The 27,894-nt window shown below is 42.9% G+C and overlaps 1 protein-coding gene across 1 annotated transcript in view; it reads right to left on the reverse strand.

Moving 5' to 3' along the window:
• Positions 1-26,658, reverse strand: part of LOC148894256 (activin receptor type-1-like) — a 27,496-nt gene extending 838 nt beyond the window's left edge. Inside the window, exons 1-11 of the mRNA XM_089003515.1 lie at positions 26,313-26,658; positions 14,110-14,183; positions 12,933-13,181; positions 11,521-11,793; positions 10,250-10,513; positions 8,403-8,608; positions 6,325-6,424; positions 5,479-5,625; positions 4,349-4,624; positions 1,271-1,468; positions 963-1,093 (exon numbers count right to left, since the gene is read on the reverse strand). Of these exons, the coding sequence (XP_088859641.1) occupies positions 963-1,093; positions 1,271-1,468; positions 4,349-4,624; positions 5,479-5,625; positions 6,325-6,424; positions 8,403-8,608; positions 10,250-10,513; positions 11,521-11,793; positions 12,933-13,181; positions 14,110-14,176 (1,911 nt within the window). The 5' untranslated portion in view covers positions 14,177-14,183; positions 26,313-26,658. The remainder of the gene's footprint in view (positions 1-962; positions 1,094-1,270; positions 1,469-4,348; positions 4,625-5,478; positions 5,626-6,324; positions 6,425-8,402; positions 8,609-10,249; positions 10,514-11,520; positions 11,794-12,932; positions 13,182-14,109; positions 14,184-26,312) is intronic.
• Between the last annotated feature and the right edge of the window lie 1,236 nt (positions 26,659-27,894).

The raw sequence follows: 27,894 nt of genomic DNA on the forward strand, positions 1-27,894 counted from the left end.
TGTGTCCACTCCAGTGCCAGGGTTTTTGTCGTATTCACTCGAATTGCAGGATCCACAGGATATTGAGTTTTAAGACTACATAAACATTCAATGCAGCGTTAGAAACCTTCCGACTCTCTTCTTTCATTTGTAAAAGTTAATTCCTAAGTTATATGGGTCTGGAGTTATCTGAGCTTGAAATGGGGCCAGCTGTACAACATACAATACATATTGATTGCGTCACGCTTTTCAATTCACGAATAAATAATGTAATAATCTGTGATTTTATTTATGTCCTTGTTTTGTGTCCTTGTTTTGTGTCCTTGAGAGCTTTGAAAGGTGCTTATAAATAAAATGTATTATTATTATTATTATTATTATTATTATTATTATTATTATTATTATTATTATTATCATCGTGACGAGCATCATCATTATTATCATTATTGTTATTATTATTAAGAAGATTAAGAGCTCTGATTTATGTTTCACATGAGATGTTAGCATTCGGCTAACGAACTTTTTGAATAAAAAGATTGCTAACAATATTTTGAAATATTGCAGACTCACCTTCAACAGCCTGTCATTGTTTTAGAAGTAAAATGTATTATTATTATTATTATTATCATTGATTATCGTAATTATCATGATTATTATTATCATTATGATTATCATAATTATCATTATTATTATCATGATTATCATCATTATTATCAGCATTATTATCATTATTATGATTACTATATTTTTTAATTATTATTAACAAGAGCTCTGGTTTATCTTTCACATGAGATGTTAGCATTCGGCTAACGAATTTTTGAACAAAAAGTTAGCTAACAACATTTAAGAAATATTGCAGACTCACCTTCAACAGCGTGTCATTGTTTTAGAAGTAAAATGTATTATTATTATGATTATGATTATTATTATTATTGTTATTATTATTACCGCAGTTATTGGGACTTCTTTACAGGATGACTCACCGGGTCCGAGAACCACCTGTTGGGTATGTTGGGCCTCTGCTGATCCACGCAGACCACCTTTTTCATATCCTCAAAACTGGGATCGCTTGGAACCACGTCGTGGAAAGGGGGCTTGTAGTCCTCCACGATGCCTTTAGTAGGGGGGGGGGGGGAAGCGAACACATGCACTTTGACATACTAGCTAGCTTGTAAAAATACCTCTAAAATGGCGCAACCCGTATTAGGGTCGGGGGGGTCACTGTGTCAGTTCATCACATTGCCGAAATTCGGTTTGTAACTGGACGGTGAAAGAGTCGAAGAGAATTTACCGTTGCTGACGGTCCGTCTGGCAACCTCCCATAAAACCAGACCAAGGGCCCAGATGTCCACTCTCTTGTAGGACTCAAAGCAGTCCATCTGGATGGAATCGTCCAGCACCTCAGGGGCCATGTAGCGCTTGGTTCCGACTTTGGGGTTGTTGCCCACGTCTAATTCGTTGGTGTCTTGGAAATGCATGACGGCCAGACCTGGAGGAACGCAACAACTGGGAGCTTGAAATCCGACTTTGTTTGTCAACAGGATGTACGAGAACACCTTGACCTACAATAATAATAATAATAATAATAATAATATATTTCATTTATAAGCGCCTTTCAAAACTCTCAAGGACACTTTACAGTCATAGGATAAGTTTTTCTGTGGGTGAGCAGCGGAAGCCGCACGCGCCAGCGTTCACTCAACCCGGAAGTAAGTCAAATAGATAGAAAGCTAGCTAATAGATAAACAAATAAGTACATAAAATAAATATATACATACTGCAAATAGTCTAAATATATTAAATAAAATAAACACATCAATAATGACACAAATAAGTAAATAAATAAATAATAAACGAATAAATACATAACAAATAAAAAACAAACAAAAATAAATTAACAAATAAATACATAAATAAATTACTAAAAGCATAGCTAGCTAGATAGCTAGCTAAATAGACAAATAAACAAATAGATAACTAGATTGATATATGTAAACAAATAAAGAAAAAAATATATAAACAAATAAGTACATAAAATACATACATACACATACACATACACATACACTTTATATCTATCTATTAGCTCTAGCTAGTTATCTATTAGCTCTCGCTAGCTATTTATTAGCTCTCGCTAGCTATCTATTAGCTATCTCACTAGCTTTCTGTCAATTTGAGTTACTTCCGGGTTGGGTGAACGCTAGCGCGCTTGGCTGCCGCTGCTCACACACAGAAAAACTGTGATTGTAAAGTGACCTTGAGAGTTTCGAAAGGCGCTTATGAATGAAATGTATTATTATTTTTACTATTATTACTATTATTACTATTATTATTACTATTATTATGACTATTATTGACATTATTACTGCTATTATTACTGCTATTATTATTGGTATTATTATTGCTATTTCTACTGCTATTTCTCACTGCTATTGCTACTGTTAATTATTATTATTATTATGATTATGACTTTAATTTCTTTCATAACTTTGCTGCTGTGAAATGTAAATTTCTCCACTGCGAGACTAATAAAGGCCAATCCAATGATGATGATGATGATGATTATTATTATTATACACCAGATACCCAAGATGAGGTCATGTGACGTGGCATCACGTCACATCCTACCTGGCTGAGCTTGATTGATTTCTTTATTTTTTTTGGGGGGGAATTGAACGAAAGGAACATTGCCGTTGGAGAAAGTGCACTTGCGAATGTGTTTACCGCCAAGGCACAGCAAGGAACATAAAAGCACTGGTTGTTTGTCTTAAATTAGGAACAAATGAGCCTAAGTAGATAGACGAGAGCAACGATATTAGGTTTATTTCCTGTGGCGCACGCAATAAAATAAAAAATAAAATCCTGTTAACTCGCCTCGGTCCTTAGTTTTGACCTTAGAAACAAAAGCAAATGCAACACTTTTTCATCTTTTTTTTTTTTTTTGCTCTCAACATCACCGTCAGCGATGGAAACCAAGCAAAAAAAAAAAAAAATGGTCATATGATGCAGTGTGGTTGGATTTTCCCGAATTCCAGACTCGGATGGGTGCAATGAATAATAATAATAATAATAATAATAATAATAATAATAATAGTAATAATAATAATACTAATAATATTACTAATAATAATAATAATAATAATAATAATAATAACAAAATAACAATAATACTACTAATAATAGTAGTAGTAATAATAATATTAGTAATAATAATAATAATAATAATAATAATAGTAGTAATAATAATAATAATAATAATAATAATAATAATAGTAATAATAGTAGTAATAATAATAATATTAGTAATAATAATGATAATAATATTAGTAATAATAATAATAGTCGTAGTAATAATAGTAGTAACAATAATAGTAGTAATAATAACAGTAGTAATAATATTAATAGTAATACTAGTAATAATAATAATAATAATAATAATAGTAATAATAGTCGTAATAATAAGAACAATAAGAGGAACAAGAAGAACAACAAGAATAACAACAACAATAATAATAATAGTAGTAATAATAATAATAATAATAATAATAATAATAATAATAATAATAATAATAATAGTAATAATAGTAGTAATAATAATAATATTAGTAATAATAATGATAATAATATTAGTAATAATAATAATAGTCGTAGTAATAATAGTAGTAACAATAATAGTAGTAATAATAACAGTAGTAATAATATTAATAGTAATACTAGTAATAATAATAATAATAATAATAATAATAATAGTAATAATAGTCGTAATAATAAGAACAATAAGAGGAACAAGAAGAACAACAAGAATAACAACAACAATAATAATAATAATAATAATAATAATAATAATGGCACTGGTGTGGACACATTTTTGCACGTCTGGCAGTGAATGAGTTAATTTGGGTTTCTTTTTTTTGGGCTTAGGGCTCGATAAAGCACTGGCCAGGCCTCTTTCAATGTTTTTTCCCTTTTACATGGGGGCGGCATTTCCCTCTTTTCCATGTTAGCGCTTTGTTCCAGCTTCAGCTGTTGTTAAAACGCAATATAAACCAACATGTATGTATTGCATTGCATTTTGTAAAGCCGCCCCCATTTCGAGCTCAGATAACTCCAGACCCATATAACTTAGGAATTAACTTTTTTTTTTTTTCTGATGAAACAAGAGAGTGTGAGATTTCCTACCATGCATTGAATGTTTATGTAGTCCTAAAACTCAATATTCTGTGGGTTCTGGAATTTGAGTGACAATGACAAAAACCCTGGCACTGGAGTGGACACATTTTTCAGTACTTTGTCTGGCAGCGAATGAGTTAAAATCGACCATTCGTTAAAAGTGTGTGTAATATATAAAAATACATTAAAATGTTGTTACCGAGGTCTGCGATGCAACACTGTCCGTTCTTTTTCACCAGGATGTTTTTGCTCTTGAGGTCCCGATGGGCGATGGCGGGCTTGCCTTGGGTGCCGAAGATCTCCACGTGCAGGTGAGCCAAACCGCTGGCGATGGAGAGCGCCATCCGGAGGCAACCGCACGCGTCCAAGGTACTCAACTGAAGGTAGTCGTAGAGCGAGCCCATCTCGTGGTAGTGGGTGATGAGCCACAGTTGCGTGCTGGAGTTCCTGGACGTCATGTCGGAGGCGATGAAGCCTACGGTGGGAACAGAGAAAGCGTCCAAGTCACGGAAATGAACGCAAAAAAAATGGCGTATGTCTCGTCTAAAAAAATAATAATCATCATACAGTGATACCTCGGTTTACGAACCCCTTGGCTTACGAACTTTTCGGTTTACGAACGTTACATTTATGAACATTTTACCTTGGCATACAAACTATTTTTTGAGATACACACGGAGATGCCATAATGAGTGATGTGTCGTTTGCAAACAAGCCCTTTCTCTTAACAAAAAAATGGCAGCCGGCTTGTTTTGGTCCTCTATTCCCCGCCCCTAGTCGTCGGATAAAGCCACGTGATTGGTCAAGGACGCAGCAGTGGGGGGGGGGGGCGGGTTCCCAGACAGAGAGAGAGTGAAGAAGCCATTCTCCCAAAAACAAAATGGCAGCCGACATTTTTTTTGTCCTTTATTCCCCGCCCCCAGTCTTCGGCTAAAGCAGCATTTACCTTTTGTACAGACGCGGCCATTTCAAGCTCAGATAACTCCAGGCCCATATAACTTAGGAATTAACTGGGAAGGTGGTGTATTTTAAGCTTCGGTCAGACCTCTGGCAGTGTTTTTCCCTCCCACAAAGGGGGCAGCATTGAGCTATTGTACAGCCGCACCCATTTCAAGCTCAGATAACTCCAGAGAAATATAACTTAGGAATTAACTCTTTATTTCTGATGAAAGAAGAAAGTCTAAAGTTTCAACGCTGCATTTAATGTTTATGTAGTCCTGAAACTCAATCTTTTGTGCGTACTGCAATTTGAGTGAAAATGACAAAAGCCCTGGCAACATTTCTAAATAAAAGTGCCGCTTTTAATTTCCCAACTGGTCTGTGACCTACCCAGGATGTTTTCGTGTCTCAGCAGCACCGTGTTATAGATCTCCGTTTCTCGGAACCAGGACTTTTCGTCTCGGGACGAGAAGATCTTCACAGCCACACTCTCTCCTTGCCATTGACCTCGCCACACTTCGCCGTAACGGCCTTTACCTGTCATGAAACACAAAAACAGACACATTAAAATGAAACTTATTATGATTATGATTATTATTATCAATCGTTGGTGGATACCTGGTTGAACCCAGTTCACAGTACTGATAGGCTTAGTTAATCTGATGAGGTGATCCCAGTGCAAATGGCGCAATCAGGCCAGTCGTAGAGCCCATACTCAGGCAGGACAATAGAAGTAATCAGTTTAGCCGCAGGGAGTAGTCCTCTGCTACCCCCGGACGTTTCACTTCTGATCCAAGAGGCTTCGTCAGCGAACTAAAATCTTTTACTGATAGTTTTGGCCCTATATATATATATATATATCCCACCTGCCAGAAGTGGCGGTGCCAGACTCTGCTATGATTGGTCCCTGCTCTCAGGTTGGGGGGAGCAGAGGACTACTCCCTGCGGCCACACTGATTACTTCTATTGTCCTGCCTGATTACGGGGTCTACAACTGGCCTGATTGCACAGTTTCGACAGACTTATTGGAGAAAAGCCCTGGGAAGAATTGCTGTGGGCAAAACGTAGATGCAGTATTGATTTTTTTTCAACAGTTCTCGGAATACTTATGTACTTTTCCTTGTGTGTGTTTTGTCCAGGCCTCCACCCACATATAGAAGTCATTAAAATGAATGAGCAGGCTACCATATTCTCACGTCAATAACAACAGCGGCTTCGCTTCGAGTGGCCACTCACCCACGCATTCGTTAAGAGTGATTTGTCGTGCCACCGTCCTCTGAACCAGGAAGGGCAACCCTGAGCCGCTTCCTGAAGTGCAGGAGTGATCCAAAAGATCCTAGGGAGGAAAAGAAGCCAGAATAAGTCAGTCATATGGTGACAATGAAATGTATTTGCTATCTATTAGCCGTCTTGCTGGCTATTTATTAGCTACCTAGCTGGCTATTAACTATCTATCTGGCTATCTATTTGCTATCTATCTGCAGTCTTGTTGGCTATCGAGCTGGCTATATATTAGCTATCTAGCTGGCTCTTAACTATCTAGCTGGCTCTTAACTATCTATCTGGCTATCTATGAACTATCCATTAAATAGATAGCTGTTAGCTGGCTGGCTGTTAGCTGGCTAGGTGTTGGCGATCTGGCTATCTATTAGCTAGCTGGCTATCTATTAGCTGGCTGGCTGTAAGCTGTCTAGCTGTTGGCTATTACATATTTATTTGATATCCCTTAGCTACCCAGCTAGCTTTCTATCTAATTGAGTTACTTCGGTGTTGAGTGAACGCTGGCGCGTGTGGCTGCCGCCGCTCACCCACAGAAAAACTTATACTGTGACTGTAAAGTGACCTTGAGAGTTTTGAAAGGCGCTTAGAAATCAAATTTATTATTATTATTATTATTAGAAGTCAACTCTAGAGTTTGGTGTTTGGTGAGACAGCGCCCTCTATTGTACAAACGGCAGAATTACGCAACTGTTTTAAATGTTGTGGCTGTTGGACATTTCAGGTAATCTTCGGGCCATCCGGCAAAACAAGGCGAGACGCTGCTAAGCCTTTTATTTTTAACGAGGCAAGAAGAAATAAGATGTCGCATCCCTGTGCTGGCACCAGGGGGCAGTGCAGAGTCAGAGGAAGACAGAGAAATTAATAGAAATGAATAAATGACATGTTGCAAAATTAAATCTGACCTTGGGGAGAAAAAAAGAGTCATTAAAAATCACACAATAATGTGAATTTCCCAGAAAAATAAATGTATTTTACCTGACGCCCCCCCCACAAAAAAGAGATATACTGTATATATATATACAGTGATACCTTGGCTTGCAAACTTAATTGGTTCCCAGACAGTTTAAGGCGAAAGGTGTGTATCCCAAAAAACTAATTTCCCATAGGAAACCATTAAAATGAGAATAATCCGTTCCCAGGTCCCCATAAAACATAATTTTCTAATTTTCCAAGCCTTTAAACTACACAAAATATAACTTTTTTTATGTACAATAAATGTCGTATGGTATTATAATTAAAGAAATCAACTGTACAGTATAATAAAGTTGTTTTATCAACCTTTGTGATGGACGTTGATGGCTTGATGGAATGGAGCGGCCGGTTTCATCAGTATTAAACACTTGATGTGGAACGTAGCCTTCTTCTTTCACCATCTTGAGGAATGATCCCTTGTAGGTGCTTTCTCTGCCATAATTTTACCTAGTTCCTCATCAATTGTGTTCTGTTTAGCTGGGTTGATACCTTTTTGCATCAAGAGTACAGATGGCTTGTGCGGGTTATTTGTGGAGCCTGATTAATGGGATATTTTAACCTTGCAGTCTACACTCTGCACATTTGTGTTGGCCGAAACAAACGGGAAACCCCCGCTCCCCACCCACTCTTTCAATGAGCGGACTACGCAGAGCGCTCGGCGTTTATCAGAGGCAAGGCGTTTATTAGCGAGGTCTTTGTTTGGTTGTGAAAAGGAGGAGACAGTGTTACGAGACCGTAAAAGCCAAGAGCGGTCTCATTTCAAAAGGCATGTGACACAAATTGAAATAAAATCCCGATGACCTCTGCGAGTCACTCTCCAGCACGTGTTTGACAGCCACAGCGCCTGTATTTTGTGTTTCTACTTCTTCCTGTCCTTTCATAACTTTGCTGCTGTGAAATGTAAATTTCTTCACTAACTTCAAGATGGCGCCACGAGAGGGCTGCCTTTACAGCATCTCCTGTAATTTGTTTTTCTACTTCTTCCTTTCCTTTCCTCGATCTTCCATAATTTTGCTGCTGTGAAATGTAAATTTAATAATAATCTATCCTTTGCGACTCACCGCCAGCGTGCTCTCCCCGACGTTGGAGGCAATGAGACCGTCGATGGTCCCGTATTCGGCATCCCGAGAGGTCAGTCTCTCCATCTGGTTGCGGTGGATGCGTCGGAACACCAAGATGGCGATGGCCGAGAGGATCACCAGGACAAGGATGGGCGCCACGATGACGACAGCCAGCATGGTCACGCTGTAGGTGGAGAGCTCATCGGCTGCCGAGAGAATATTGTGAGGCGTAAATTGACTTTTGGTGTGTATGCCAAAAATTAATTTCCCATAGGAAACCATTAAAATGAGAATAATCCATTCCCCATAAAACATAATTTTCTAAGGCTTAAAACTACACAAAATATACCTTATTTTATGTATAATAAATGTGCTATGGTATTACAATGAATTAAACTGTACTGTATAATAAAGTTGTTTTATTTACCTGTGCTGTGGACTGCAAATTTCAGCATTGTGGGACGAATTAAGGTTTTCTGATTCTGATTTTGTGGGAAAAAGGGGGAGAAACCTAGGACCACATAAAACCGCAAGGCATGACCTCTAAATCATGTAATAGAACAAATGAATCATTGTTGTGGGGGGGGGGGGGGGATAAAAAATGCAATCATCCAACATGAAAGCGAGAAAAGTAGGACTGTCCGCGAGGCTTTTCCACTCTATCATCGTCATTGGATGACGGAAGGCATTTAGTGAAGCGAATCTAGCGCACAATGGGAGTAAGACGGCAGGACACCGTCGAGCTGAATTTAGCTCTCTGTCTCACTCACGCTCCCCAGGTGGCTACTAGCCCCCCCCCAGATAATGTCAGGCAACAGACAGGACAGCAGGGGGTAGGGGGGCGAGGGGCAATAAGTAATAGTCAAGGATGGCCACTCCCCACGACTTACTGCATGGTTTCACCTCCCAAGGGATGACAAGGGCATCACTTCACAGACGCTGACGTGGCACAACTGTCACACTTTAAGTGAGTCACGCTAAAGCGAGTCACACTGAATAATAATAATAATAATAATAATAATAATAAATGTCATTTATAAGCGCCTTTCAAAACTCTCAAGGTCACTTTACAGTCATAGGATAAGTTTTTCTGTGGGTGAGCAGCGGAAGCCGCACGCGCCAGCGTTCACTCAACCCGGAAGTAAGTCAAATAGATAGAAAGCTAGCTAATAGATAAACAAATAAGTACATAAAATAAATATATACATACTGTAAATAGTCTAAATATATTAAATAAAATAAACACATCAATAATGACACAAATAAGTAAATAAATAAATAATAAACGAATAAATACCTAACAAATAAAAAACAAACAAAAATAAATTAACAAATAAATACATAAATAAATGCCTAAAAGCATAGCTAGCTAGATAGCTAGCTAAATAGACAAATAAATAAATAGATAACTAGATTGATATATGTAAACAAATAAACAAAGAAATAAATATATAAACAAATAAGTACATAAAATACATACTGTAAATAGATTAAATATATTAAATAAAATAAAATAATCAATAAATACACAAATGAGTAAACACAAATAAGTAAATAAACAAACAAATAAACTAACAAATAAAAAACTAACAAAAAATAAATTAACAAATAAATACATAAATAAATGCCTAAAAGCATAGCTAGCTAGATAGCGAGCTAGCTAGCTAAATAGCAGGCAGACAGATAGATAGCTGGCTAGCCAGACAGCTGGCTTAATAGTCAGCTAGCTCGCTAGCTAGCGAGACAGACAGACGTAGCCAGATAGATTCCTGAGAAACTATATCTCCATAAACAGTCGTATCACGAAAACCAGATCGGCGAAGCAGAGGCCGGATAAGAAAGTTCACCTTTAACAGGAAGTTGCACGGTGCTGTTCAGGTTGCACAGATGCCCGAAGCAACATTCCACAATCTGGTCTCGAGAAGGTGGAGTCTTGCAGGTCATGGTACTTTGCTCGTAGACATTAAAGCAACCTTTCTGGTACATCAGAGAGCCGCCGCTGACGGTCAGGGAGGAGAAACATTGGCTTCCCATGCAGCGATTCCCCGTGGCGCACGAGCTGCCCTCACACACGCACTCGTGCTTCTCTTTGACAAGGGGCTTCACTTCCTCTGTAAAAAGATTTATGGCGGGCGGGGGATAAAGAAAGGAAAAAGCGTTAGCCTAGCCGCAACACCTGCACCATGAAAAGCGCCGACACAAAATACAATGCCGTTTTCCGAGCAAATTATGCCTTCTTGTTACACATCCAGTTATAAATATGATTCAAATAGTTCTGAAGAGGAAAGCATACATGTTTGCAATCGATTAAAGAAGTTATTCCCTGTCATTTTGAGGCAACATTGAGGGGAAATTTCTCACCGAAATAGAGGCATAGAATGGCGACCTGTGGCCACCTGTTTCCACAGGCTGATAAATTCTTTATATGGAGCTTGGAAGCCCTCTTCTGGCGGCTTTTGGGTGCAACACGAGGTCCCCAGACCAAACATTACAGCAAAATACATTGACGTGACGGAAGGACCGCTACAATGAGTCTTTTTTCAGTCAGAGGCGTTCCTTTAGTGACGTCACGTACGGACGTCAAGACTTCCTGAACATTCAGCGCGAGTCTTAAAAGGTAAAATATCGCTATATGCGGTGGAATCTTTGTAAAATACGCTCAGTAGAAGTCATATTTTACAAATTATGGACACAACTTGTCCGGAGACGCCGGTTGTCCTTTAACCGAAGACTGGGGGCGGGGAATAGAGGACAAAAAAAAATGTCAGCTGCCATTTTGTTTTTTTGGAGAATGGCTTCACTCTCTCTCTGTCTGTAACTCCCCCCTCCCCCCTCACTGCTGCGTTCTTGACCAATCACGTGGCTTTAACCGACGACTGGTGGGGCGGGGAATAGAGGACCAAAACAAGCCGGCTGCCATTTTCTTGTTTGGAGAACGGGCGAACGACACATCACTCATTGTGGCAGCTCCGTGTGTATCCCGAAAAATAGTTTGTATGCCAAGGTAAACTTGACATAAATGTAACGTTCGTAAACCGAAAAGTTGGTAAGCCAAGGGCTTCGTAAACCGAGGTGTCACTGTATTAGCATCGGCGCTCATGTTGTGTAATCAAGGCACCTTTCCCCGGAGCTTGCACGGTGACGTTCATGTTACACAGATGGCCCTGGCAGCACTTGACAACGTGGGCCGGCGAGGGCGGCGCGGCGCAGGTGGCTCGGCCCACCTCGTCGTCCCTCAGGCAGCCTTTCTGTTGGACGGCAGCGCCGTCGGTCACCTTGAGCGAGGAAAAACAATGTTGGCCGGCGCAGCGCCGACGGGGCTGGCAGGCGGCGCCCTCGCACACGCACTCCTGCTCGATGAGGACCGGTCTGCCGGCAGACGTTTGGGCATCTGATGGGCGAGAGCGCAGATAAAGCATTAGCGCAGTATCATCACTTGGCCATTATCCTAACCGGCATTCAATTAGACATGACAAGGGATCCAAGATTTATTTTTTTTGGGAGGCTCTTAACTCATTCACTGCCAGATCTTCTTCTTTTCCTTTCAGCTTTTCCCTTCAAGGGCTCGCCACAGCGAATCACTGTCCTCCATCTTTTGAGGTTTGATCCGCATGTTTGTTTTGGCCAAGCTTTTACGTCGGATGCCCTTCCTGACATAACCCTCTGTATTGATCCGGGCTTGGGACCGGCACAAGAAGACTTATGTCCCTTTGTAGCTACTGAACAAGCAACTCGCTCAGTAGAAGGCTCCCAAACAACAACATTAAAAAAATGCAAAAACTGTACTCAGTTTGTTTAAAAACACAACAACAAAGTAACAGGAGTGAGGACTTTGAATTGACCCATTCAAAGTCCTCACTCCTGCCCTTATTTCAGTTTCAAGTCCACTTTGTATTGCTTTGTATTTTTTTTTAAGAAGTTCAAGTGGGAAATGCAGTTAGGGCGACATCTAGTGGTCAAATGTAACACGAGTTCTTCTCCAAACTTAGTAGAATGCTGGTTACCTGGACCTCACAAAAAGTTTAGAACAAGAATGTGTGTGTGTGTGTGTGTGCGTGTGTGTGTGTGTGTGTGTGTGTGTGTGTATGTGTGAGAACAATGATGTGCAAAAATGTGAGTGCTAGCCACCCAGATACCGATATAGCCAATAGAAAGCTAAATAGTGAGAAAGCTAGCTAACCAGCTAGTAGATAGCTAATAGATAGCCAACAGATAGCTACCTAGATAGCCTGCCACCCAGATAGCGATACAGCTAGATAGCTAAATAGATAGAACGCCAGCCAGCCAGCTAATAGATAGCCAACAGGTAGGTAGCCAGATTGCTAGCCACCCAGATAGCCATTAGAAAGCTAAATAGTGTGAAAGCTAGCTAGCCAACGGTTTTGCTGCCTGCTGTTCCGCCAGTGGCCCATCAAGGTGGATCCAGTAGCAGTCAGACTCTCGCAATTTCAATGTTGTCTTTCTTCAATTATCGTATGTTGTAACGTGTTCACAGAGTTAAAAACGGCTCAAAAAAATCATGAGGCAAACCTTTAACGGGCCGCTGTAGCGTCACATTCATGTTGCACAGATCTCCCAAGCAGCACTCCATCACCATCTCAGAAGTCGTCGACGTCGGGCACTTTCCTTCTTCATTACCCACAATGCATCCCTTCTGAAGTTTCCACACCCCGTTGAGTAAAGAGAGGGAAGTGAAGCACCGCAGGCCCAAACACCGGTCGCCGCCGTCGCACGACGACCCTTCGCAAAGGCACTCGGAGCGGCTAGCGTCGCCTTGGGCTACGTGGATGACAAGACGATTGTTTCATTGTCGTCGATTGGAAAAAAAGAAACAAAACACCTTTTCCGCCGCACCGCTGCAGTTGTCGAAAATAACCGCGAGACGGAGGATTAGATAGATCGGGGGGAAGGGGAGGTGTGGTTCAGTGTTCAGTCTGTGCATGCAAGCTGTTCAGACAAGACGCTGTGTTTTGACTGAAAACCAGCCCATTTATAGTTAGCCACGGATCTCAAATGGAGTAGATAATACCAGCTAATCTGCACGGAAGCTAGCCCCCACCCCCTTAAAGGACAACCGACACCATTTTTGTGGGGGGCATTTTCAGAAAGTCCCGCCCCCAGTTCAATGCTTTCTTGTTACTCATCCAGTTATGAATATCATTCAAATAGTTCTGAAGAGGAAAGCATACATGTTTGCAATCGATTAAAGAATTTATTCCGTGCCATTTGGAGGCAACATTAGGGGGAAATGGATCACCAAAAAAGAGGCAGAAAATGGCGACCGAGCTCCTGTGAGGAATTAATCAGCCCGTTTCCACAGGCTGATAAATTCCTTATATGGAGCTTGGACGCCCTCTTCTGACGGCCTTTGGGTGCAACACGAGGTCCCCAGACCAAACAAGTACAGCAAAATACATTGACATGATGGAAGGACCGCTACAATGTGTGTTTTTTTTTCAGTAAGGGTCGTTCCTTTAGTAACGTCACGTACGGACTCGTCACCAACTCAAAAACAAGACTTCCTGAATATTCAGCGTGAGTCTTAAAACGTACAATATAGCTTTATGCGATGGAATCTTTGTAAAATACGCTCAGTAGAAGTCATTTCAAGCCATTTTACAAATTATGGACACAACTTGTCCGGTGGCGTCGGTTGTCCTTTAAATCGGAAAGGTGTCGAAGAGCACATGGGGACGGACATGCTTACCTTCCAAGCTAGCGCAGGGAAGAACCCAAACCATCAAAATGAAAAGGAACATCTGGCCAGTTGTCATTTTCGACCTGGGAGGACAAACACAAGCTTTAACCATGATGCGCAAAACACACAAAATTGAAATACGTGAACATTTTTCAGGAATATTCCGGAAGCCGACGCTCAAAAGAATGAAACTCCAAAAGCACCACTGATAACGTTGGGCAGCATATTTGCGTTTTCAAAAGCAAGTAAAAAAAAAAAAACATGTAAAGTGGGGGCTTTGCTGTTGTCCTGGCAACAAGGAATGAGTGGCAAGCAATGGTGGAGACTGACTGGTGCTTGCTTATTGGCTACCCGGGTGCAGTGTATGGGTGTGCGTGTCCGTGCGTGTGTGTGTGTGTGTGTGTGTGCGGGTGTGTTGGAGGGACGAGCTGCTTGGCACTGGGTGGGTGGCGAGAGGGTGGAAGGGTGGGCAGACAGACGTGAAATGAGGAGGAGGCGGCGAGCGCTTTGGGGAGAATTAGCGTGGGTGCCCAAATAGTGTCCTCTTTTTTTTGGGGGGGGGGGGAGGCTGCAGACTGTCTCATCCTTCAATATTTAAAGGACAACCGACACCATTGTTTTGTTTCCTAACTGACATCAGAAAAAACGTTTTATAGCATTTAAAATACCCAAAATACGCAGTATGATATTTTTAGTCAAATGCAAAACACCAATAAAATGACTTAAAGGACAACTGACATCTCCAGACAAGTTGTGTCCGTAATTTGTAAAATGGCTTCAAATGACTTCTACTCAGCATATTTTTACAAAGATTCCACCGCATATAGCTATATTTTACATTTTAAGACTTGCGCTGAATATTCCGGAAGTCTTGTTTTTGAGTTGGTGACGAGTCTTCACGTTACGTCACTGAAGGAACGCCCCTGACCGAAAAAAGGACACATTGTCGCAGTCCTTCCATCACGTCAATGGATTTTGCTGTACGTGTTTGGTCTGAAAATTTCGTGTTGCACCAAAAAGAGGCAGAAGAGGGTGACAAAGCTCCGTGTAAGGAATTAATCACTCCACTGCGAGACTAATAAAGGCAAATCCAATCAGCCTGTGGAAACGGACGCTCACACGGAGCTTTGTCGCCATTTTCTGCCTCTTTTTGGTGCTACATTTCCCGCCCCCAGATACCTCAAAATGGCACGGAATAAATTCTTTAATCGATTGCAAACATGTATGCTTTCCTCTTCAGAACTATTTGAATCATATTCATAACTGGATGAGTAACAAGAAAGCATATTATCCGAATCTGAAGCCATTGTTTTGATTCTCCAGCAAGGCAAGACATCTTGGGGTGACACCACAAACAAGGGGGCGGAACCTTCTGAAACTGGCCACTTCTGGGTTCATTTTTTCACAGATTTTAGACACTTTAAGTCATTTTTATTGGTGTTTTGCATTTGACTAAAAATATCATACTGCGTGTTTTGGGTATTTTAGATGCTACAAAACGTTTTTCTGATGTCAGTTAGGAAACAAAAAAGTGATGTTGGTTGTCCTTTGAGAAGTGTTGCTTGAAGCACGTTGGGGGTCACCATTAGCTTTCGACAAAGCGTCTCGTGGACATAAACGATGAAGCGCGTCATGTTCACGTTAGCTGAGCGCAGGCCACATGCTGCTCATTTAATCAGAGTACAAAAGAGGGATAATCGGTTTGAGAAGGGGAGGAGATAGTAGGGGAGGGGGGGGGGTCGCACCCTCAACAGGAGGTGTAACGCGAGGTATGACCAGAGGGGAGACGACGGGGGACAGTGGGTCAAAGGAGGGGCAGAGAATCGGGGACGGTGTTGGCGGGGAAGTGGGACAATGAGTCGTCTGGTATCGATGCCCTGGGGGGTGGGGACAATTGAGGGGGGGTGCGAGACACCTTCCTGTCAATGCGTCTGGAAATGTGATGATGTTAAATATTAGCCTGATTTTGAATGTATTCTTTGAAGCCGCAGCGACGTTTCCTGGATGCTTGTGATGGCGCCCGTATAAGCAGCATTTTTTTAAAGTATTTTTTTAATAAAAACATTTCTAAAAGCGCATTTGCGTGATAGCAGGCGAGCTACATCTCGCGGGGTAGTATTGACGTTTTTTCGCGTTCTTTCAGCGCGAACGTAGCCACGACACACATGTGTCATTTTGTAAAGTATTTTGTACTATGTTGGACAAAATGGACAAAAATCACCAATAGACGAATCGAGCCATTGAACAGAATGAAAGCCAAATAAATAAAAATACATAAAAAGTACCCAGAATGCATTGTGTGTCGCTTTCTGGGTCAAGGGCGTTCCAAATGTGACGTCACTTCAGGCATCGTCAACTCGAAAACAAGACTTCCTGAATATTGAGTGTGAGTCTTAAAAGGTCAAATATCGCTATATGCGGTGGAATTTTTGTGAAATGCGCTCAGTAGAAGTCATTTGAAGTGATTTTACAAATTACGGACGCAACTTGTCCGGAGGTGTCGGTTGTCCTTTAACAAACAGAATGCTTGCTTTTGCGTTCGAGTCGAAAAGACGCCGCAAATGACAAAGTCTGATGCTGCAGTGAAGGAGGAAGGTGGATCAGACGCCCTAAAGGAGCTGCTGAGTCATCATGCCGGCTAAGAAAAAAAAAATAAGAGTGGAGAAGGGAGGCGCAATCTGCTTCTGGGCTGTTACCCTGGCACAGTTACCATGGCACAAAAAGACCAGTCGGCGAAGAAACTGCAGCAAAATTCAGTCAGATGATTTTGGAGGCAGCCAGACGGTTGACTGAAGGTATCATCTAGATACTGGAGTCCGAAAAAAACGAGATCCTATCGACGATGACGACAAAGTAAACGAACACCCGAATCTGCAACGACAGATTATAAGCGATCAGTGTTATCTCCGTAGACATCGGACCAAACTATTTAAGAACGGCCTTGCGGGCGCTGCCATCTAGGTCACCTCTTGTCTCCAGTGGAAGTGGATACTGTTGTTTCGCTTACCCCTCTTTTTTGGGGCTCAGAGCCAGAGTATGAGATCAATTAGAACTCCGGTGAAGTCATCGCTTTGCAAAAACGCTTGACAGCAAGTCAAGAACTGCAGTGTTGAGAGGCACTGCGGAAATCACCAGACTGACGGAACGTTCGTCGGAGGCGGACTGGATTATAATTCAAAGCCTCGCGGCGTATCGTTTGGAGTGCGGCGGGACAATTTGAATTCCAGGAATAAAAAAACAAGAATGAGCTAAACCGACCAAGGTTTGGGTTATCAGGCTATTTCCCAGGGGTCCCCAAACCAAACCAGGGGTCCACAGACATTTTCCTGTGAGGGCCAAATAACTTTTCAGAGTACAAAAACTCTGCGGACTTTGTACCTACCTGTTGTAGGTAGGTACAAATGTATCGGTCAATCCACGTCTCAACGGCGGGCCATAGTTTGAGGACCAATGCCGGACCCTGTGACCTTCGCACTGTGAGGTCGACGTGCTAACCGCTGGACCGCCGTGAAGAAGTATGCTAATTGCATGTGCCGTGACAAGGATACAAAACTGGATTTTTCGTGGCTACCTAATATCAAAATCGACCTTTATCTAAGTGGATATTGAGCTTTAAGTATTTGAATTTTAGTTAGCGGCGTACATTTGTAGATTCCATTACATCCAGATAAGTACGAGTGACCCCGTCTTGCCTAATGACGACGTTGACCCGCCATTGTGGATGCTTGCATGTGTCGGAGGCCTCATTAAAGAAAAGCTCATTAACCTTTGGAAAGCCACCTCCCTGGATGAAGGTCTCATCAAACAGGGATGAAGAAGGACTACTTCTATACCCCCCAGCAAAGGGTTTCGGAATAAGGCAGGGGGGGGGGGGTTGGTGGTATCTTAGCAGCCGCTTAGTTTTTTGCAACGCACGGAATGTCGCGGTATGAGTTTTCAACGCCGCGGTTCACGGTGGCGAAACGACGTCGGGAGAGGTTCTCACGCAGATGGAACATACACCTTCACCCCCGTGTCAAGTGGCTTGACACAAATCGAAAAGGTTTATTTTTTTTTTACGGCGCAGTGATTAAAGACGCCGTTAACGAGTGGTCTCCGGCTATGGTCGCCATGGCAGTTGGACTTTTCACACAGCCATCAAAACATTTTCAAGTGCCAATTCAAACACGCTTTTAACAGCCCCTTCGTAATCTTTGCCAGCGGCGCAGGAATGCACAAACACTCCAAAAGAGCATCTCACGGAGCTCCTTGGCCCGCAGCGCCTGCTCTTCGCAAAAGCAAACCTTGCTTTGATTTGTCTCGCGGCGAAAGCTTTTGGCAAAGCGTCTCAGAGTCAAAGTAGCAAACAGAAGGGAAAGACCGGGGGAACCTTGAGAGCCCAGGGGGAATAATTAGTCTTGAGAGTACGGGTAGATGGACTTCGGCGACCATCTTTCTTGCACGACCCATTCGCTGACCCCCTTGACCGGCGAGCTGGTAATCCTCCGCTGGGCAAGTGCGCAACAAAACAATCAAAGTGTCAACAACGAGCATCGCGATTGTCTGCGTTTTACGGCCCAAAATTCCCAAGCTTGAAAGCCTTCTCTGTCATTGTAAGCTCTGACGGTACTGCAGCTTGTCACGACATCTAATGGCTTTATAATTTTTATTGACTTTGGAGCACTGACTCCTTTGACTTTCGCATGCCAATAGCGCACCAAATAGTTAGCCCAAGGAGATTGCTTAGGCTAACTATAACTCAAATTAAGTTCAAGTAAATTGGTGAAAACTACGAGTGACAGATGACGTTAGGTTCTGTTTGGTAACGTAAATATTTAACACTCAAATCCGACCTTGCTCAAGGGGGTTTTTGAAACAGCTGATCGGAATTGAACAAATTCATTCATTCGTTTTCCGGATTACTTTGTCCTCATTAGGGTCGCGGAGGGCGTTGGAGCCTATCCCAGTCATCTTCGGGCACTAGGCGGCAAACAAAGTTTGGACCAGGTACCAGGTACAGATTGAACTGGCGTTCGACCAAGCAGACACACGCCAGGCTTGAAATGAAACAGTCCTTTTTGTTGTCAACCAGTCACTCGCACACTCACACCTTTGGACAATTTAGACTCTAAATTGTACCAAGGTGTGAGTGTGAGTCAGTGATTATTAAACTGGGTTCGATCGAACCCCAAGGGTTCAGTGAGTCGTCTCAGGGGTTCGGTGGATCCTCCGTCGCAGAGATCCACCCCGCAGTCTAGTCTGCAGTTAGTTGGCACAGTCATTGAAAGAAGGGTTCGATGAATGAAGATTTGAAACTGCTAGGGTTTGGTGCCTACAACAAGATTAAGAACCACTTATTTAGAGTGTTCAATCAGCCAGCCATGCATGTTTTTGGAATGTGGGAGGAAACCGTAGGACCCGGAGAAACCCCACGCGGGACAGGGGGAAAAAACGTGCAAACTCCACTCAGCGAGGCCGGACCGGATCTTTAACTCAGAACCTCTGCACTTGACAAATGACCTGCAACCATCTTTGCGTATCTGAGTCTGTCCATTCACCTAGTGACTAGGTCAGAGGTCTAGACCCTAGTCCGTAGTCATTAAGTAAAAGAACAGGTCAATGAGAAGTATTGATAATGGAAATACAATAAGAAAGTTTTGGCCGACAAAAAGTCTACTTACGATTAATCGAGAATGAAAACAGTCAATTAATTGGATATTCCCATGAATTTTGACGCTTTTTCGTACACGTATGTTTTTTTTTGTTATTTTTGTGTGTGTCGTGCTGTGCCGTATAATCTCACAGCGCTATTTCAAAAATTTTGCAAGCTGACGACCGGTACAGACCGAACTGGCGTTCGACCAATCGGGTGCTAATCCTTGCGACGTATAACGATATCCATTACGTGAACTGGACTAACAAATCCGATGAAAGTGCTTTCATTCTCTGGCCCCGTAAATCTAATCGGGGGGACGGCGCCACCGCACAAACGACCAGCACGTGCCCCCTTAAAAGCCGAGCGATAGGACAAGCGCGGTGAAGCGAGGGAACGACTCGCACAAAGTGTGAGTGTGAGTGGCGCCAAAATTACTGCAGATCGGTGTTCGCAGTGCTTCTGAGCAGACAGTCTCCTCTTTTACAACCCCTAGGCTCTTCATCCTCGTTTAAAAACAAAGAAAAGGAGGCGATCGATACGCCTGTGCCGAGCCACCAGCAGTGAAGAGGGACAGATAGTCAAACAAGACAAGACCGGGGAGGAGCGCCCTCCTACCCCCCACTTCCCTTTCAACTTTGATTGTCAAGACTGCGGCACTATGAGTTCCAGCCAGCTCATCGTGATGCAGTGTCTTTGGGGGGGATTATAGAGGAGGGTCGGGTGGGGGGATTTTGGACGTTAAAAGAAGCCTTTTGACCGCTGTGTTATTTTTTTGTCATCAAAAACTGTGGGCTGAGGCCATTTCAACGGACATTCCACGTACCTCAAGCTCTTCAACTTATGCCAGGCATCACCAACGCAGAACCTACTTTCTGCAAAGTCAGCATATCGTGGTAGAAACAAACACAAGCAGAATGTAAATACATGCGCAGTCACACATAGCGGCCAAGCAGATGCAAGCCAGGCTTGAAATGAAACGGCTGTGGCGTTCAAGCACCCCCCGCCCCTAACCCAGCCGGTCCACCCCCTCTCTCATCTGCCCCTTCTTCAACTTCCTCCACTGACACAGAGGAGTGATGAGCTTCAGACTCTTGCTCAGACTTGAAGTCTATCTTGGTCTCATAACTGCGGTTCTCTTTTTAATGACAGACTCTGTAACCTGATTCCGCGTGCACGCGGATGCCCACGCCCACGGTAATGGGAAGTCGTTTTAGAATTTTGACAAGTGTGCACACAAAAAAAAAGTGGGCCCCACAAATGGGAAAAGGCACGGGCACATAGCCAAATTGATTTTCACTTCATTTGATGATCAATTAAATGTCAATTCAGTGTCGCATACCCATCGCCCGCAATGAAGGTGGGCCACACAATTGAGGAAAACAAGAACAGAGAAACACACACACACACCATGATTAGGTGATTCGAATGGGGATCACCGACAAAGAGAGCCACGCAAACACAGAAAGAGCACACGCACACATACACACACAGAACACCAACCCCCACCGCTCTCTAGTTTCAAGATCCAGCCACTTCCCCTCGCTAGCATATTATTGCTAGCCGGCGGCGCAGACTACTTGTGACACCTAAACGACTCGCCGCACACAAAATAATTGCCCTCACAGGTCTGAATCTAAACTTCGTCTGAGTATATCGACGGGACGAGGATCAAGTTTCTCATTTGCGATATAAAGCGCATTGTGGAAACATTCAATGCAGCGCCTGGTTGCAGTAAACTAGCAGACTGTTTTCCAGACGTCTCCGGATCCGGAGAGCTGCTTTCTGGTACATTTGCCATGGCCCGGATTAAAAGGAATCAACATGGCAAGGAATCAACATGGCAATCAGGCTCCTGTAGAGCATGCCGAGGTTCTGATCGTTTGAATCCGATGCATTGCGGCAGAGAAAGACGGCAAACAGCCAGCTAAGCGGTCCTCCAGGACCAGAGTCTGAGACCCGCTTGATTTAGACCAGTGGGTCTTAATATTGTTGGAGGAACCGAACACCACCAGTTTCATATCCTCATTCAGCAAACCCTTCTTTCAGTGACTGTGCTCACTAACTGCAGACTCGACTGAGGGGAGGACCTCTGCGGCAGAGGATCCACCGAACCCCTGAGACCGACTCACTGAACCGCTAGGGTTTGGTGGAACCCAGGTTAAGAACCACTGATTTAGACTCTCTATGTTCAGAATAACCGACAATCAACTCCACGCCAAACAAAGCTGTCTTCTGTTGTTTGGGGACCTGTCAGACGAGTCGGTATCTCCGGCCCCGCCTGTCAGACGTCCTGCTATCAAGCTAGCATCAGCTCACGCGCAGCGGTGCGAGCCGCCGAGCCCAGTCAACTAACCCGCAGACTATGAAGTTGTCGTCTACAGATCATGCACAAACCAAAATAGTCACAGGGTGCTCTGCACGACTGCAGGTCGACGGACCCGGGATGGTGGTAGCGCAGACGCCCCCCGCCCCTTCCCCCATGCTGATTTAATTGCGATCAATGGTGATATTTTTGTTCTTCCATTTACCTTTGATGCGGTTCACATTAGCATATGAACCGGATATTAAGACTTGTTCAAGATCCAGTCCCGATTTGGACCTCGGGTCAATATTTTTTTCAAAAAAGACAACGGGAGCATTATGCTCCCTTTGGAAGTACATGCTGTACATGTTTCGCTCGGGGCAAGCATAATTCCGCTAGTGAACAGAATCATGAGAAGCACCACATTGAACTCATCCACCCGAATAAAAGACAAACAAATGACGACGACCGGGTCGATTAAGGATCTCTTGTATTTGCATTCTTTGTCTTGGCAAGGAGACAAATTTGGAAAGACTGAGCACAGTGAGAGGCGACTGCAGCAAGGAAGTAGAGACCGTAACATATCGAACCGCATTGTCCAGCGCTCTGAGATAGCAAATGGGGGTCAAGTGTGGAGGGCGAAGAACACGCCAATCATTGTCCCGCGTTTGAGCATTTACTACTCTCCGATCAATCTTGTTTTTTCTCAATCAACCGCAGTGCCTCGCCATTCAAAACCGACCGGCTGAGGCAGACAGTCGCCCCAGGGGGAAACCTGCATTCTGTCTGAGGTCTTGTTTCGCCAGAATTGAACGCCAGAGCATGAAAATGTTTTCTAAAGAGGAGGGTGCAGATGGAACGAGCGAGGCGAGACCGTTTCCAGATTTAAAAACAAATGAAACATTCGTCATATGAACTTTAGGTCGATCGGGCAGCCGGGAGAGGCAGCCAAGCTTCAAATAAGATCCAAACAGAACCGTTTAAAAGCTGGAGACGTCTGAGGACAGGCTGGCGGACTCCAATTGGAAAGTAACCGTTTCAGTATTCGATCGGTCGCCACAAAAAAAAATAGAGAAATAAAATAGGAGAAGTCTGGTGCCACCACTGTGCCACCAGACTGTTAGCCTGGTGCAGTGGTTCTTCAACTGGTTTGGATCGAACCCTATGGGGTTTGGTGAGTTTGTCTCAGGGGTTTGGTGGATCCTCCGTCGCAGAGGTCCACCCCTCAGACTAGTTTACAGTTACTGGGCAGAGTCATGAGCATATGAAACTGGTGGGGTCCAGTGCCTCCAACAAGATTAAGAACCAATGGTCAAGCTAACGTCTTCCCTTCTTTGTATATTCCGGCAGTCTGGATTCAGGACCAGATCTGGTTTGGTATATGTTGGGGCAATTCGCTACATGAACATCTTTAAACATCTTTTTGCATCATTTTGTTTTTCTTGGAATTCCTGACACGTCATATCCTGCCCACCTTTACATGACGTCACATCCTGTCCGTCTTTTAGAAAGTTCTCCCAACACGTCTATCTCTCTCTCTCTTTCCCTCCTCAATCGACCTCACAATGTCCCTGCTGTCTACAAGATTAAAGTAATTAATTCTGTTCAACACCTGGGTTCCTGCTGATTTTACCATCCCACTAATAACACCCTGACGAGCCATGAACCAGAGGGAACGATCATTTTTAACCCATCAGTATAGTATATAAAATACTAATTAGCGAAACCAATGAGCGAGTACCCCCATCAAGTCTGCTCAGCAAACTTCAGACTTCAAATTGCCAGGTACTAGAAACGGTCTAAAGAAAACTATCAAGAGCCACTCGTGGAGTTCCAATTGGAAAACATTCCAAAAGCTCAAGCCAAACTGATTCCTGATTCATTACATTTTGTCCCTGAAGAATAACTTCACCTGGCGATATGACGCTCGAGTGTCTCATCCACATTGTTTGGCAAAGGCTTAAACCACTACATCAGCGTGTAATCAAGTACAAACACACTCGAGTAATCCCTCCAGACACACTTGATTAATGTGTTTGTCTGATGTTGGAGGTTGGGGGGGTATTGTGCCAAGTGGAGGGGGAGGGGGCAAAACGCAATGACGCTAGGAGTCGAATGTAGCGCTTGGGCGTGAGACCTTCGCACGTCTTTTAATCAGCGCAATTATCTTGGGGATGGTTGAAGCGAGAATCAACGGCTTCCTAATGAAGTCGTCATCAGCGAGGTCTACGTGTCCATTCAAGATTCTTCAGAATTTAAGCAGCGATGGGTTCAGATCTGCTTTCTTGATACTCTGTGATAGCTCGAATGTGACGATGAAATGTTGTCCGTTGCGTGATGTGCCCGTTCATTGCCTAGCTATCAGTCCAGGGTGCAGTCACGCAAAGTTAGCTATGATGGACTCCAGAAATCCGAACAGTATAAGCAATAAAGAAAATGTAGGATGAGACTTAACATAGTCCAGGCGCATTTTTATTAGTTTTTTTTTTCCCTTACACAATTTCATTTTTTTAACTTTAAAAGATTTCCGACGGCCACATGTGTGTTGTGTATTCAGGTGTACCTGTTTGCCAAGGTTTTCTTTCTCCGAATTCCATACCGTGCTCCCCTTACAGAAGCTTAGTCTGGGGCTCTTCCCACCCTCCCACCCCCTTTTCATGTGAGAAAACAGGACAATGTAAATGGCGACCCAGTGGGCTGATGTTCTCTAGCACACCCACCCTTAACCCCCCCTTGGTCATTGTGTTTGTGTCTCTTGAACAGACTGTCAATTTCATTTCACTGCATCTTAAAGGACAACCGATACCATTTTTTTGTTCCCTGACATCAGAAAAACGTTTTATAGCATCTAAAATAGCCAAAACGCACTGGCTGATATTTTTAGTCAAATGCAAAACACCATAAAAATGAGTTAAAGTGTCCCAAAACTACTTCAAAATGACCTCGGAGATGACGAGGTTCAGAAGGTCCCGCCCCCTTGTTCGTGACATCACGCCAGGGCCTTCCTCGAGAATCAAAACAATGGCTTCAGATTCGGAGAATATACTTTCTTGTTACACATCCAGTTATGAATACGATTCAAATAGTTATGAAGAGGAAAGCATAAATGTTTGCAATCGATTAAAGAAGTCCTTCCGTATCAATTCGAGCCGTCAGGACACCAATGTAGTGTCCCAGAAAATGCACAAGATGGCGCCCAAGCTCTGTTGGAAATGGGCCGATTTGTCTCCTGGGAATTTGTGCCAGCTAGTATCAAATAGTAGTCTTGATGCAACACACAACGATTCACCATGGCGTCATTGATGTGTTTTCCTTCTAATTTCGCCATCAACACAAAGTTTTCAGAGCAAACAAAGTACCCAAAATGCATTGTGTGTCGCTTTCTCGGTCAGGGGTGTTCCTTCAGTGACGTAGGGTGAGGACTCGTCACCAACTCGAAAACAAGACTTCCTGAATATTCAGCGCGAGTCTTAAAACGTAAAATATAGCTATATGCGGTGGAATCTTTGTTAAATACGCTCAGTAGAAGTAATTTGAAGTGATTTTACAAATTATGGACGCAACTTGTCCGGAGGCGTCGGTTGTCCATTAAAAAAAGCTATTTGGACTAAACGAAAAATATCATAATCGTGAGAAATGTTTTGAGCATTAAATTTGGGAACTGAAGTAAAAGTTCTGGCTCCAAAGTTCTAGTTCCATTTTTAAAATCCGCTTCTTTGGATCGTAGATCTTCCCAGTTTGGCGGAACCCTTGTTGAAAATGCATCGATTCTAGTCTGTGCTGTAAAAATCCCATCATGTCAATTCATTATCCGTCTATCCTAGGTGCCTAATTGTACTGTAAAACCCTTCATCCTATCCTCCTCCATCCCAGAAGGACATTGTGATTGTGATGTAAAATATAAGTGATCAGCGTGGGATGATACACGATCACGCAAAAAAAAAAAAAAAAAAACGACCCTCCCAGAGAGTACTGTTTGCATGACAATGCACTCGCGAGTAACAACTTGTTGCCAACTTTTTAAAAAAGACGCATTTGGGGAATTACAACCCCTTGGAAACGAAGCAGACATTGGTTGGTTCTATTTTAAGTGTTTTTGGCCTGAGGCGATCATTCCCAAAAAAATGTCGAGTCGCGTTTGTGTGTACGTGACGATAAGCGTCATTTTTTTTCAGGATTTCTGGAAGACAAAAATCATCGAAACTCGTTTTTTCCAAAAACTTCCCACTAAACATTGAAAATATAGCAAACTGCGCCATTAGGATACTCACTCACCTGGTTGGGAGTTTGGTCTCAAAGTACTTTAAAAAGGAGTCGTCAAATGGAACCAGGCGTCCATCTCTGGTAGCCGTTCAGCGACAACAGCCAGTCTGTTCGCCCAAGTCCAAGACGCTGCGGCGGCGGCTACGCGGCGCCAACATTTCCCCCCGCAACCACCGCAACCACGTCCTCTCGCTCGGTTCGGTTTCGTCAAATACACTTGTCACCTCGCCTTACTGCGGTAACGACGAACTACGACATTTTTTTTCCTTTAAAACGCGGTTCGCTTCTGGTGTAGAAACCGTGGGGACTTCTTAAGTCAGAACGGAGGGGGGAGGGAGGAGGAAGAGGAGACGGGGGACACGCTAGTAAAGCAGGATTGACTCAAACAGGAAGTTTAATAAAGACTCAGTTACCCAGAATGCCTAGCGACATGTTCCGGGAGTTTTCCGGTAAGAATCTTCAAAATAAAAGACACGCATTACGGCGAGAGGTCTCAAAGAAAAAAATCAGATTTTTTGGTATTTATATTGTCTTTATAGGCGCCTCGAGGACACATTACAGTCACAGGATAAGAATGTTCTCTGCGGGTGAGCAGCGGAAGACAGACGCGCCATCGTTCACTCAAACCGGAAGTAACGCACACCAATACCACTAACGCAAATATAAAATCAGCATACCTGTCAATTTATACGTTTCCCCCGTATTGTATACGTTTTTTTTAATCATTTCAAATAATTTACGGTGTAATACAACTTTTATACAAGGGGGAAATAATACAATTGTGAACCGATCTTACAAAGTGCATTCTGGCTCAAATCCAGTTCGTCTCAACTGCTGGTAGCAAATGACACATAATGCCGCTACTAATAATCGCTACTATTGTCACAGCAAAGCAGCAAAAGTAATAATCAATCGTACTGTATATATTTTTAATCACTGCCGACATTCGGATTAATAAAAGCATAACGTGCGCATGCGCACGATGTCTGTATTTTTGCTTCTTAGCGTTTTTGTTTTTATCATTTCAAATAATGTACGGCATACTACAACTTTTACTAGCCGAGGTTGACAGCTATGAAAATGATAAACCATACTTTACAAACAAAAAATATTTGAACCACTTATTCTCGAGAGGGTTTGGTGTGCTCGAGTCGATTCCCGAATGTTTTTGAGCAAAAGCAGGGTACACCCCGGAAGTGGTCGTCAGTCAATCGTACACCTAAAGTTTTGTTTATTAAATTGATAATCTGAATGACATTTCTTACCCCCTCCGGAGGATGTGATAATGTGTTTTTTTGTTGACGTTGTTCATGGCTGGATATAAAAAGCACTCTAGAAAACGGACGGGTGGATTAAATATAAATTTAAATATAAGATATTTTTTCATGCATGACAAATTCGGTTGCGGTTTGTTGGCCTACGGTTTAAGTGGATTCGAGATAGCGAGACAGAATGTAAATAGAAGTGCAAAACCTATTAGAATGCAAATTTAAGGAGACGTCTGTTGTGCGTGTGTGTGCGTTTTCTCACCAGGGGTCGCTGTTGCATTTAATCGGTTATAGAAGGCTCTAACTCACTTTACAAAAATAAATAA

Source organism: Hippocampus bargibanti, linkage group LG08, assembly GCF_051943395.1.
Source record: "Hippocampus bargibanti isolate YZ-2025 linkage group LG08, ASM5194339v1, whole genome shotgun sequence".
NCBI classification, from domain to species: domain Eukaryota; kingdom Metazoa; phylum Chordata; class Actinopteri; order Syngnathiformes; family Syngnathidae; genus Hippocampus; species Hippocampus bargibanti.